The sequence below is a fragment of the Haliotis rufescens genome, unplaced genomic scaffold, assembly GCF_023055435.1.
Source record: "Haliotis rufescens isolate VD_foot unplaced genomic scaffold, xgHalRufe1.0.p SCAF_26, whole genome shotgun sequence".
NCBI classification, from domain to species: Eukaryota; Metazoa; Mollusca; class Gastropoda; order Lepetellida; family Haliotidae; genus Haliotis; species Haliotis rufescens.
The window spans coordinates 3792698-3806853 of record NW_025963957.1 but is presented as its reverse complement, the minus strand read 5'-3'; the positions used below and the strand labels follow the sequence as shown (position 1 = coordinate 3806853).

At 42.3% G+C, this 14156-nt stretch overlaps 1 protein-coding gene across 5 annotated transcripts in view; it reads left to right on the top strand.

Moving 5' to 3' along the window:
* LOC124115246 (cGMP-inhibited 3',5'-cyclic phosphodiesterase A-like) overlaps positions 1-13690 on the top strand; it is a 203995-nt gene extending 190305 nt beyond the window's left edge. For 4 of the 5 annotated variants that reach the window (XM_046476173.2, XM_046476171.2, XM_046476175.2 and 1 more), the window contains 7 exons: positions 1431-1559; positions 2934-3121; positions 4111-4314; positions 5058-5219; positions 7237-7489; positions 11600-11763; positions 12093-13690. In XM_046476173.2, coding sequence (XP_046332129.1) covers positions 1431-1559; positions 2934-3121; positions 4111-4314; positions 5058-5219; positions 7237-7489; positions 11600-11763; positions 12093-12233 — 1241 coding nt within the window. In that variant the 3' untranslated portion in view covers positions 12234-13690. The remainder of the gene's footprint in view (positions 1-1430; positions 1560-2933; positions 3122-4110; positions 4315-5057; positions 5220-7236; positions 7490-11599; positions 11764-12092) is intronic. The other variant, XM_046476172.2, reaches the window with a different exon arrangement.
* Positions 13691-14156: the final 466 nt, after the last annotated feature.

The window sequence follows — 14156 nt, the reverse complement described above, 5'->3', positions numbered from 1 at the left end:
AATGTTTGGCAAGTCTAGATTACTGCAGATGAGAATCACTGGGCTCCCTTTTTATTATATTTTTATTAAGATAACTGAGCAACTGTTTTTTCTGTACGATATGTTCATTTCAGAGACTATATGTTAGTCTAGGAGTCTGTGAAGTTATTGTTGTTCACATATTTATTTATATGCATTGACTTACTGGAGGTATAAACGTTGTGTGAACACTCAGCATTAATCCTGAATTTACAGCGTGCACACTGGTTTCTATGTTTGTACCTTCCTAAACACAAAAATATTGAAGTGATTTCTTAATTATAAGCAAAGCAATTAGTCTGATGTCAAGTCTACAACAGAAAAAGTGTCCTGACCTGAAGATCCATGTTTGAGAGTTTTCTTTTTGTGCATAACATGAATAAATGGACATGCTGAGTCGACAATAAAAGTCATCCATTAAACTGTGGGTAGACATTATGAATAGGTCATAGAGTCACATGACAGGCTCTTGACTGCATCATGAAAGATAAAAAATATTTTAGAATGTTGAGAATAGTAATGTGAGTTTCATGATTGTAATAATAGACCATCCATAAATATAATTACAAAGGGTAAGAAGTTTTTTGTTGTCTTGTTAAAGAAAAGCCTTCGCCCCCACCATCCTTTATGATCAATACCTGCATGGTCCTTTGGCGACAGTGGAGCTATATATACATGTTGAATGTAGGTGATGTTGTGTTGACACACTTCTTATGTAGTTAGCAGGGCTCTATGTAAGGTAATAGGGACGATGAGCCGAGTTACATCTCCAGATTACTGTCAGATGTCTGTCTGTCGTGGGTGTCAGGAATTGCTCGAAGACTACCTGCAGGTGCTTCCGGACTGCCTCAGTAGGGGACACAGAGCGCTATATACATACAGCCTGGAAGTTCACCCCCTGGGGTGGGGCACAGCGAGAAATACTAAGGGCTAGTTGTAGGCGGGTGGTTGGGAGATGGTCGGGCGTGTACATTATTTTGCAAAAAAAATATTGGCACAATTTTCATCGACCTCCATCTGATTAGTGCATTTGAGTATACTGTTTCTTCTTTATGTTAAGGTTGTTGTTGTGTTGTGCTTGGTGGGAGGACCGTTCATGAAAGAAATTCAAATTGTAAAATGATGTGAAGAATACTTGTGATTGTGTTGATGACTGTGGTTAAGATTGTGTTGTTGATCATTGTGTTGATGATGATTGTGATGTCGATTGTGTTGATGATGATTGTGATGTCGATTGTGTTGATGATTGTGTTGCGGTGATGATTGTGTTGGTGATTGCCATCATGATAATGATTGTGCTGTTTATTATTGTGTAGTGACATGATTGATCATAGTCAGTGTTTTGGTAATGATTATTTTAGTGATGACGACGATGATGATGATGATGATGCTGATGCTATGTTACATTGCAGATCACAATCGTGTTCACGCAACGGACGTATTGCACGGGGTGTACTTCCTGTCAACTCAGCCCATTCCGGGCTTCACGCAGGTGACAACGGGAGATATTCTGTCTCGCCACGGGTCGTCCAGTGAGTCAGGTATCACTGTCAGCATGGCCGTCTGCCTAGTCATTAGCGCTACCTGTAGCGGCCATTTTCTTTTCTTCGTAACATCTCTCTCCTTAACCTCTCTAGTCTGCAGCACACTGTTCCTGTTAACAAACCTAGCATTGAATTTTTATTTTGTCTGCCAGGACAATTATTGTCCATTTTTACAAACACTCCTACCCTAAACGTCTTTGTCGTTGTATGCGTGTTAAAACATTATATTTTGTGAGTTTATTTTGCATATTAATCACAAATCAACCATTCGCATATTTTTTAATATATTTGGTCCCTTTGTGGATTAAAATTGGTAACTTAATAATACCTGGATTCTTCCTCATTAAGATAATGGTTTGTTGTTAAATAACTGCAATGCCAGACTTTGAAAGCTCTGTTCTACCTTGTACCCTTAATACGTTGTACCCTTAATATGTTGAATTTTGTAGTACAAATGGACTAACCCTCCTTGCCTCATGTTCAGTAGAAGATACTACCACTCCCAGATGTAGTGAGCGAGTGAATGTTTCTGGTCTGCCTTGCATGCGATAAATATGTCATGAAGTGCAAAAACACAAGAACACAGCAGCAGATGTCCTTGCTCATGCTATCAGTCACTGGTTTGTCTGGTCCAGACTTAATTGTTTACCATCCATCCACCTCAATATAGCTGGAATATTACTGACTGTGGGTCCGCCAGCACACACTCACTCACTCACCCACTCACTCACTCACTTGTACTAATTTCTTTCTTGCATTCCATAGTCTGTAGAAAATAATTCTAACAGATGCTGTGTAAAGTCTGTGTACAGACACAGTGTCAGAAGTTATCTTGGAGCCCTTGTTAATGGTTTTTGTTTTGAAAATGATGGATTTAGGGGCGTTAGGTTGTTTTTGAAAATCTATGTCTTGCATGGAATAAATAACATTATTCAGCTAAGTGACATTAAAATATTATTTTCTATCAGATGAAATTAAAAAGGAACAACAATGTAGTTTGTTTATGGAAAGCTATTTCCTTTACTATTTTGACCTACTTTGAACTTTTCTTTCAAGTTGTGTAAATGTTTAACAGACAAGATAAAAAGACTGTTTTCAAATTCTGATTTTATTCTACATATCTGAAATCTTTGGTCGTTCGCCAGATCTAATAAATTAGGAGAAAATGATGTGTATTCATATGTTCTACTCAGAATAAGTTAAGGATCACCCGATTCTTTTATATTACTATAGTTAATCTGCCATGGCACCTTTATGTATATTTATGGACAAATCCTGACAGATTCCGGGACCTCTATAGTTTCTAACGCTGTAGATGAATTATATAGTGAAGGACGTAGCCTGTACAACCAATCGTCTGCTCTGTTTCAGAATCCGACAACTGTGATCGCACTGGTATTATTCATAGGCAGAGTTTTGCTGCTGAAGACAGTTACGGCATAATGGGGGGGAACTTCCCGGCCCTGGAGCTGATGGCCATGTACACCGCCGCCGCCATGCACGACTACGATCACCCCGGACGCACTAACGCTTTCCTTGTAGCAACAAATGCACCACAGGTAGGGCCTGATGAAAGTTTATGGACATTAATTTGTTTTTAGGGGAACAGCATGCTGGGATTGTTTTTGGCCTTGATGCTCCAGAGGGGTTCTCAGTCATCCAAGGCGTGGCAGTTTGAGTTGCCTCCCTTTGTAGTGGGACAGGAACTTCCTGGGTTCAAATCCTGGTTTGCCTGTATGTTTCTAAGTTCATCAGCACTATACCCATCAGCACTTTATCAAAGTGGTAAACGTCTAAGACCTGCATCACAGCCTTTCCTCCCATATGAACTGAGATATTACTGTAATACTGTTCAAAGTGGTGTTAAACCAAACTCACTCATCAACTCACTCACTCACTCACTCACCACCCACTCACACATTCACTCTCACAAACACACCCATCCACCCACCCACTCACTCACTCACTCACTCACTCACACCAAACAACACATTAACTTACTCACTCACCAACCCATTAACCAACACACTCACCAACACACCCATCCATCCACTCACTCACTCACACCAAACAACACATTAACTCACTCACTCACACAAAACCACACATTAACTTACTCACTCACCAACCCACTCACCAACCCACTCACCAACACACCCATCCACCCACTCACTCACTCACACCAAACAACACATTAACTCACTCACTCACACCAAACCACACATTAACTTACTCACTCACCAACCCACTCACCAACCCATTAACCAACACACTCACCAACACACCCATCCACCCACTCACTCACTCACACCAAACAACACATTAACTCACTCACTCACACCAAACCACACATTAACTTACTCACTCACCAACCCACTCACCAACCCATTAACCAACACACTCACCAACACACCCATCCACCCACTCACTCACTCACACCAAACAACACATTAACTCACTCACTCACACCAAACCACACATTAACTTACTCACTCACCAACCCACTCACACATTCACATATATAAATCTCCCGTGTTTCCTCCCCCAGGCTGTTCTGTACAACGACCGCTCGGTGTTAGAGAACCATCATGCAGCATCGGCGTGGAGAATATTTTTGACGAAACCACAGAACCACTTCCTGTCTGGACTGGATGCCGCCGAGTTCAAGCGCTTCCGCTTCCTGGTGATAGAGGCTATCCTGGCCACCGATCTCAAACGCCACTTCGAGATACTTGCGGAGTTCAACACAAAGGTAGTGAATGTGGACACAGGTAGCCTCGTCTCCATGTATCTGGGACCTGTGAAGATCCGGGGTAGAATAGGTCTTCAGCAACCCGAACTTGCCGTAAAAGGCGACTGACGGGATCAGGTGGTCAGACTCACTGACTTGGTTGATGCATGTCATCATATCCATCATGCTCATCATGTCAATCACTGGATTATCTGATCCTGACTCAACTATTTACAGACCACCGTCATGTATCTGGAATATTGCTGAGCGTGGTATTTAACAACAAACTAATCCCAGCAGATCAGTGAACGCTCAGTTTGCATCCTCACCCTCTTGGGAATGCACCAATGTACAGAATTTACTTTCTCTGTGTTGATAAAATGAACTGTATATGTGCTTGTTGTTAACCCACAATATACCCTCTACGGGATGGCGACCTGAAAGTAGTGGCTTCTGGACCAGACAAACTAATGTTTGATATTGTGAGCAAAATACCACAACATCTGATCACAATAAAAAATTCACCGACCCTGACCTCCAGGTCCATTTTGTCATCTGGTACAAGTATTGATTGCTGGAGATCTAGTCCATTTCGTCATCTGGTACAAGTATTGGTTACTGGCGAACTATCTTAGCCCAGGATCCCCACTAGGGGAGCTGTATGAGAATCTAAGGACGTGTGAAGCAGATTTCCTAACAAGTTACTGGTGTACATGGTGAAGAATTGTTTTTCCCCGAAACTGTACTGTAACTCTGTGTTGCAGGTAAATGACGAGGATGCGAGTGGCATTGACTGGACGCAGGAGACTGACCGGCTGTTGGTGATGCAGATGGTCATCAAACTGGCGGACATCAATGGTCCGGCCAAGAAGCAGGACCTCCACATGAGATGGACTATGAGTATAGCTGAAGAGTTCTATGAGCAGGTAGGTGAACATCTTCAACACTTTTACATGCCTTTCTAGCACAGGGACTAGATGTGTTTCTAGTGGACAGTCATACATAAAGACAGTCATACATAAAGACGTTATAGGATGGATCGTGCACTTGTCAATAAGCCGATATAACCGGCATAAGTCCAGACTAGTACAAGCAGCCACGCACGCACACACACACACACACACACACACACACACACACACACACACACACACACACCAAGGGGTGCCATACTTGAGGTCCGCACAGTTCAAGGGAGATAACCCTAAAACCACTCACATTGTCACCCCCACCGTTAGGGGCAGATGCAGGAGTTTTTGTTGAAAGGGGTCGTTAATTGGGGATTTCGCTGGTACGCATGTAGGATCACAGGTAGATATTTATGGTCTGAACAAAATGGGGGTGTCGGGAACACACACCTGCCCCCTCTTTATTTCTGCAGACCGCCTCCGTGGTCTAGTGGTAGAGCGTCCGCCCGGAGAGCGGAAGGTCCGGGGTTCGATCCCCGGCTGCGTCATACCAAAAGACGTTAAAAGATGGTACTTGTTGTTACCCTGTCTGGCACTCGGCATAAAGGGGCTAAAACAAGGACTGGTCGGCTCGGAGTCAGTATACTGTGTCTGAGTGGGGTATTCATGTTAAACTGCAGCATGGTATCTCAGTGAGCTAGCACTATAAATCGGCATTAGTCCGGACTAGTACAAGCAGCGACACACACACACACGTGCATGCACATCGCTATATAAGTGCAATAATCTTGGCCGCGACGTTAAACTCCATTTCACCTCACCTTTATTTCTGCAAGTGATATCTTCGACGTCTGCTGCCTGTGTGTTACATTGTATCAGTACCTTGTCAGCTTGTAACCTTTTTGCTCATGTGGACAAGGATTAAAAAAGGATTTAGGTTTCAATCCCAGCCCCGGACCAAAATGTCCTGGTTACTGGATCAGGGTGTGCTCAATTTTCATTCTCAGCTCCCTGGTCAGTATACAACCCAAACAGCGTGTATCTTGTTTTCAAAGTCAACACAAATATATCCAAAAACAAACACAGTTATGATTTAAAAATGTTAATACAGTTAGGTTGTTTTAAACAAAATTTTAGTTACTGTGTGACAGTCATATAGCAATTATAAACATCATTGTAATGATAGGCCCTTGAAGATCCAGGTTCGAGTTGGTCTTCAACAACCCATGCTTGTCGTAAGAGGCAATTAACGGAATCGGGTAGTTGCTGATTTGGTTGATGCATGTCATTGTATCCCAATTGCATAGATCGATGCGCATGATGTCAATCACTGGATTGTCTGGTCCAGACTTGATAATTTACAAACCGCCATCATATAGCTGGAATATTGCTGAGTGCTGCGTTAAACGACAATCAAACAAATCTTTGTCTGTACATAAGACAGTATGTGCGATGGGTTATATGGTCGTGCAGATGAACATCTTATGACCCATTGATTGTGGTCCTACAGTGTTAAGGCCGCCTCCGTGGTCTTGTGGTAGAGCGTCTGCCCGGAGAGCGGAAGGTCCAGGGTTCGATCCCTGGCCGCGTCACACCAAAAGACGTTAAAAGATGGTACTTGTTGTTACCTTGTCTGGTGCTCGGCATTAAGGGTCTAAAACAAGGACTGGTCGGCTCGGAGTCTGTGTCTGAGTGGGGTATTCATGTTAAACTGCAGCATGGTATCTCAGTGAGGTAGTACTATAAATCGGTATTAGTCCCGACTAGTACAAGCTTGCACACACACACACACACAGACACACACACACACACACACACACACACACACACACACACACACACACACACACACACACACACACACACACACACACACACACACACACACGTGCATACATGTAGCTATATAAGTGCAATAATCTTGGACGCGACGTTAAACCCAATTTCACCTCACCTCACCTCACCTACAGTGTTATTATATGAGTGCTGCAGTAGGCACCAGACCGATGTTAACATGTTAATGTTGTGATAATAGGGAGATGAAGAGGCAAGGCTTGGGATGCCAATCTCCCCGTACATGGACCGGACCAACCCCCAGCTGGCCAAACTGCAGGAGACCTTCATCAACCACTTGGTGGCGCCACTGTGCAACGCCATGGTGATGGGGGGCCTGCTGCCGGGCACATGGGTGGAGGAGGACAGTGACGGCGAGAGTCAGTCGGACACCGACAAGGGAGAGAGCACGTGTAAAGATACAGAGGATGAGACAGAGACAGACCAGGAGTCAGGTGAGTGGATGGAGACTTGTCGGTGGATGCTTGTTTTTGTTGGGGATTCCGGGTTAGAATAGGTCCCCATCAACCTATGCTGGTCATCACTTACTCATAAGAAGCAACCAAATTGTTCGGGGTGATTCGGATTGGTGACTTGGTTGATTGCTTGTCATCACACCCCGACTTTGCAGCTTACAATATCGATCACTGGATTGTCTAGAGAGGTCCAGGTGGATTCCATGGGCTTTCCTTCCTTTCTGTCCTGATTGGCCAACTTTCAATTTCAAAATTTTAAATTCAAGTCTTGCCAAGAAATTTGGTGCTCTTTGAACAGGTTGCCTTGAAATGTCTGCTTATGTTCATTCCCTTTTGAGATTTACAGCAGTATTTGGCCTAAATACCCAATAAAGACCCATGAGCTGCTTTGTCTGTCTAACAGATGTTTGTCTTTTGTGTAAACAATTAGAAGATTGATCAATGTAGAGTGCCATGTATACGGATATGACCTGCAAGGAGAATTGCATGTTATATATATATATATATATATATATATATATATATATCCTGCTTGGGGGATTAAGCAGAGCTGAGCTCTCCCGAGCCTAACTCGGTTAGGACTCGGGAAGAGACTACATATATACGAGTATCATACGAGTACGCTACAAGTGTGTTACGAGCCCCATAGGAGTCCAATAGGAGTCTATTAAGAGTTGCATATGAACACAACAATCTAGATACAAGCTGTACGACTTTGGTACGAGGTGGCTACAAGCTGCTAAATAATTTGGTGGGAATTTGTCACTTGATTTAACATGGAGGCATAACAGCTTATATGTCCTGCTGTGGGTAATTACAGCTTATATGTCCTGCTGGGGGTAATTACAGATTTTATGTCCTGTTGGGGGTAATTACAGCTTATATGTCCTGCTGGGGATAATTACAGATTATAAGTCCTGCTGGGGATAATTACAGATTATATGTCCTGCTGGGGATAATTACAGATTATAAGTCCTGCTGGGGATAATTACAGATTATATGTCCTGCTGGGGATAATTACAGATTATATGTCCTGCTGGGGGTAATTACAGCTTATATGTCCTGCTGGGGGTAATTACAGATTATAAGTCCTGCTGGGGATAATTACAGCTTATATGTCCTGCTGGGGGTAATTACAGATTATATGTCCTGCTGGGGATAATTACAGCTTATATGTCCTGCTGGGGATAATTACAGATTATATGTCCTGCTGGGGGTAATTACAGCTTATATGTCCTGTTGGGGGTAATTACAGATTATAAGTCCTGCTGGGGGTAATTACAGATTATAAGTCCTGCTGGGGATAATTACAGATTATATGTCCTGCTGGGGATAATTACAGCTTATATGTCCTGCTGGGGGTAATTACAGATTATATGTCCTGCTGGGGGTAATTACAGATTATATGTCCTGCTGGGGGTAATTACAGCTTATATGTCCTGCTGGGGGTAATTACAGCTTATATGTCCTGCTGGGGGTAATTACAGATTATATGTCCTGCTGGGGGTAATTACAGCTTATATGTCCTGCTGGGGATAATTACAGATTATATGTCCTGCTGGGGGTAATTACAGATTATATGTCCTGCTGGGGGTAATTACAGATTATAAGTCCTGCTGGGGATAATTACAGCTTATATGTCCTGCTGGGGATAATTACAGGTTATATGTCCTGCTGGGGGTAATTACAGATTATATGTCCTGCTGGGGGTAATTACAGATTATATGTCCTGCTGGGGGTAATTACAGCTTATATGTCCTGCTGGGGGTAATTACAGCTTATAAGTCCTGCTGGGGATAATTACAGCTTATATGTCCTGCTGGGGATAATTACAGGTTATATGTCCTGCTGGGGGTAATTACAGATTATATGTCCTGCTGGGGGTAATTACAGCTTATATGTCCTGCTGGGGGTAATTACAGCTTATATGTCCTGCTGGGGATAATTACAGCTTATATGTCCTGCTGGGGATAATTACAGGTTATATGTCCTGCTGGGGGTAATTACAGATTATAAGTCCTGCTGGGGGTAATTACAGCTTATATGTCCTGCCGGGGATAATTACAGATTATATGTCCTGTTGGGGGTAATTACAGCTTATATGTCCTGCTGGGGATAATTACAGATTATATGTCCTGCTGGGGGTAATTACAGATTATATGTCCTGCTGGGGATAATTACAGATTATATGTCCTGCTGGGGGTAATTACAGATTATATGTCCTGCTGGGGGTAATTACAGATTATAAGTCCTGCTGGGGATAATTACAGCTTATATGTCCTGCTGGGGATAATTACAGATTATATGTCCTGCTGGGGATAATTACAGCTTATATGTCCTGCCGGGGATAATTACAGATTATATGTCCTGCTGGGGATAATTACAGATTATATGTCCTGCTGGGGGTAATTACAGATTATATGTCCTGCTGGGGGTAATTACAGCTTATATGTCCTGCTGGGGATAATTACAGATTATATGTCCTGCTGGGGGTAATTACAGATTATATGTCCTGCTGGGGGTAATTACAGATTATATGTCCTGCTGGGGGTAATTACAGATTATATGTCCTGCTGGGGATAATTACAGCTTATATGTCCTGTTGGGGGTAATTACAGCTTATATGTCCTGCTGGGGATAATTACAGATTATATGTCCTGCTGGGGATAATTACAGATTATATGTCCTGCTGGGGATAATTACAGATTATATGTCCTGCTGGGGGTAATTACAGATTATATGTCCTGTTGGGGGTAATTACAGCTTATATGTCCTGCTGGGGATAATTACAGATTATATGTCCTGCTGGGGATAATTACAGCTTATATGTCCTGCTGGGGATAATTACAGCTTATATGTCCTGCTGGGGATAATTACAGATTATATGTCCTGCTGGGGATAATTACAGATTATATGTCCTGCTGGGGATAATTACAGCTTATATGTCCTGCTGGGGATAATTACAGATTATATGTCCTGCTGGGGGTAATTACAGATTATATGTCCTGCTGGGGGTAATTACAGATTATAAGTCCTGCTGGGGATAATTACAGCTTATATGTCCTGCTGGGGATAATTACAGGTTATATGTCCTGCTGGGGGTAAGTACAGCTTATATGTCCTGCCGGGGATAATTACAGATTATATGTCCTGTTGGGGGTAATTACAGCTTATATGTCCTGCTGGGGATAATTACAGCTTATATGTCCTGCTGTGGGTAATTACAGCTTATATGTCCTGCCGGGGGTAATTACAGATTATATGTCCTGTTGGGGGTAATTACAGCTTATATGTCCTGCTGGGGGTAATTACAGATTATATGTCCTGCTAGGAAGAAAATCACATATTAAATGTGTTAAATCCTGACACAAGATGTTATGTTGAGTTTAACACAAGGTGTTTCATGTCTTAGGAGTGGTGGGTGGTATTGTGTTGAGTAGGACACAAAAGGTGTAGCAGGATCACGAGAGGTACATACGAGAGGTACATACGAGATACATACGAGAGGTACATACGAGAGGTTTGATGCGTCCCGCATTAGGTTTTATACCATGAGCCGGAAACCCCATGTGCCCCGAGTGGATCCTGCTACAACAAATTTTTCTTACCGACATGTTTTAACATGACATTGTAAAAGAATTCAAACAAATTCAAAATTGATAGAAAACAGCTGTTTGATTGAGCTGAGGTTCACTTGTGCCATGTCACCAGACTTTCATCGACTTGGAAAAAGTGTGCGGCTTTTTGCCTCAAAGCGGAGTATAAGGGATTTATTCTGCTTCTCAGAAATCCACCTGCAGCCTGACTTGCCATTGGCGGGGTGAAAGGGATTTATTCCCCCGTTGAGAAATTTATTTCCCTCCAAGGCGAGATACACAGTATTTTTATCAAGATTACGTGGACCAATCGATCTCATCATTCTGACATGGAGGTATGATAAAGGGTGTTGTGTTAGTGGCAGGGTCATGTTGTGTTACTGGCAGGGTTAGTTGTGTTACTGGCAGGGTCATGTTGTGTTACTGGCAGGGTCATGTTGTGTTAGTTGTGGTTTGTGTTGAGTGGAGTCTGACACACGGTGTTGTGTTGCAGGTGGAGGGCTGGTGGTTCCTGCCAAGAGGAAGAAGACACGGAAGGTCAACTGCATCTTCACAAAGAACATGAAGGATAACTATGACTACTGGATGATAAAACTGAGGGAGGAGGAGGCCGAGCGGATGGCCAATGAGGTGGACATGAGTCAGACTTCGATGCAGGTCAGTTCAGTACACGGACGGGATGAATGACATCCCTCGTACCCTGTGCTTGTGGTCAGGCCGAGTCAGGACAGAATAGGCCCCTCATATCCCAATCTCATTGAACAAGGTATTTCAGGGTGAGAATAGGTCATCAGTATTATGCTTTGCTAAAAGGAGAGTCACTGTAGAATATGCCCTCCCATGCTTGTCACAAAAAAGACATTTGACTGTAATAGCAACAATGTGGATTTTTCGTTTGCTTCATCCAACACAAAACGCTAGGTGATACAGGTAAACTGATACTTTGTTTCCTCTACATCTAAACATTGTTATACCTTTCTTTTCAGCCTGATATGCTTAATGAGAAGTCTGAAATTAAAGAGATGGAGTCAATCAAAGAAGAATCAGAGTCGCCTCCCCCCACGGCCACACTCCCCCAGACAGGAAAGACGTTTGATGAAACTAAGCAGAGTTCTGATAAAACTTGACAGCATTCATTCAGCTTCGAGGAATGCTAACAGTATAGACTGTCACTTCTTTGGAGGCAAAGGACTGATCAATGGCATCTTGTACTACCTTGGAGCAGTAATAGACTTGCCACAGACAGTGGATGGGATAGTCCATTATGATAGTATGGGTATTTGTACTGAACATGAGGTTCAGTAAACTGGGAAGTAAAATGTTCTCTTGAAATACAGGATTGTCCCATTTCAGGAAAAAAAACCTGAACACCCCTCTTTACAATAGTGGACTCCAAGATGCAGAAGGGAGAAAGTGTCTGTTGTCATGGAGATGGATCAGGCATGTCTACAGCGTGTGGAATCCAGGATTTTTATCTCTGTACAATTTGAAACCAATGTGTAGTCATGCTTGATCACGTGACGGATCATGTGATGGATCATGTGACTGAGATTTCGCCATTCTTACCTCAAACCAAATTTGGCATGTTGGGATCCCGATACTGATGCTGCTCAACTCATGTGACGACTTTCAAGTGAAAGTATTTTTGGAATAATGCCGACACTCTTTTCAACAACCTAACCACGCCCGTGTAGCTCCCAACACCACATTATTGACCATGCACTGATGCTGACTCAGCCCCATCCTTGCTGCTTGTCTAGGAAACACTGACTGGAAATCATCTGAACTGACTATAGAGGTGCTAGACCCCCAGATTTGGTGTATTGGAATAAGTATGTACACATTGTCTCTGTATGTTGAAATGACTGTTCTGTGTATATATTGTTTGTATTTTCTTCTACAGTGTTGTGTACATATTTGTCTAAGTCCTGTTAAACAAACACGTGGAATACTGGAATACTCTGGGTTTCCATGTGCACAATTTTATTTATATATGGAAAAAGATTTATGATGAATTTTTAACAAATGGTATATTTATTTTGGATCTGTCAGGCTTGTTGTCTTGTTGTCCTTGCTGTTATGAAGTCCGTAAGTCATCAGAACTAGCCTTGCAGGGTTGTTCCCCCTTGTTGAATTATTTGCTACTGTGATAGATGAGTTACCTCCCCTTGATCTCATGCTTCTCAACCCATTGCACCACCAAATTACTCTCAATATTCTAACCCTAGTAGGTCAGGGATATAAGACAATTAACCAGTGCAAACTAGAACGGAAGATTGTTAAAATATTAATAATTAAAATCTTCACATGACATAACTATCCCTCTCTCCCTGAGTGGTTTACTCATTCATGAGTAGAATGAAAAACAATTATCCAGCTTCTAAGATCAAAGTTATTTAAAAGTGAGGTCAAATCCTTGTTTACTCTGATCAAGGGGAGGCAACCCAGTCCACCAACTCTGATCATATTCACGTTTTGACTGTTAAGATTTCATATCCCTGTTGAGAAATATCGATAATGATGTAAAACATATTGAATAATGCCATATGACAGAGTCCAGACTAGTAAAGCAGGGTATGACTGATATGATGTATTATGTCTGTTATTAACGTTATTCATCAACATTACTTTGGATAATGGATAAACAGAACTGTGTTATATGATTTAAGTCAAGCAGGTTATTCAGTATAATGGTTTGAAGAGTTTGTCTGTTTCTTGCAGTCAAGGTTTACCTGGGAAAGATGTTTTTCAAATTTAAGGGGCGGTCGGGTAGCCTAGCGGTTAAAGTGTTCGCTTGTCACGCCGACGACCCGGGTTCGATTCCCGACATGGATACAATGTTTGAAGCCAATTTCTGGTGTCCCCTGCCGTGATATTGCTGGAATATTGCTACAAGCGGTGTAAAACCATACTCACTCACTCTTCAAATTTGTTCTCAAGGAAGGTAGTCTGGGTAACTTTGTTTAGAAGGTTCCGGTACTCTGTTTATTTTCAGTTTATTTTCTGAAGAAATTAGTTTCTAAGTGGTGACAACACAGAGTGACTGTGGA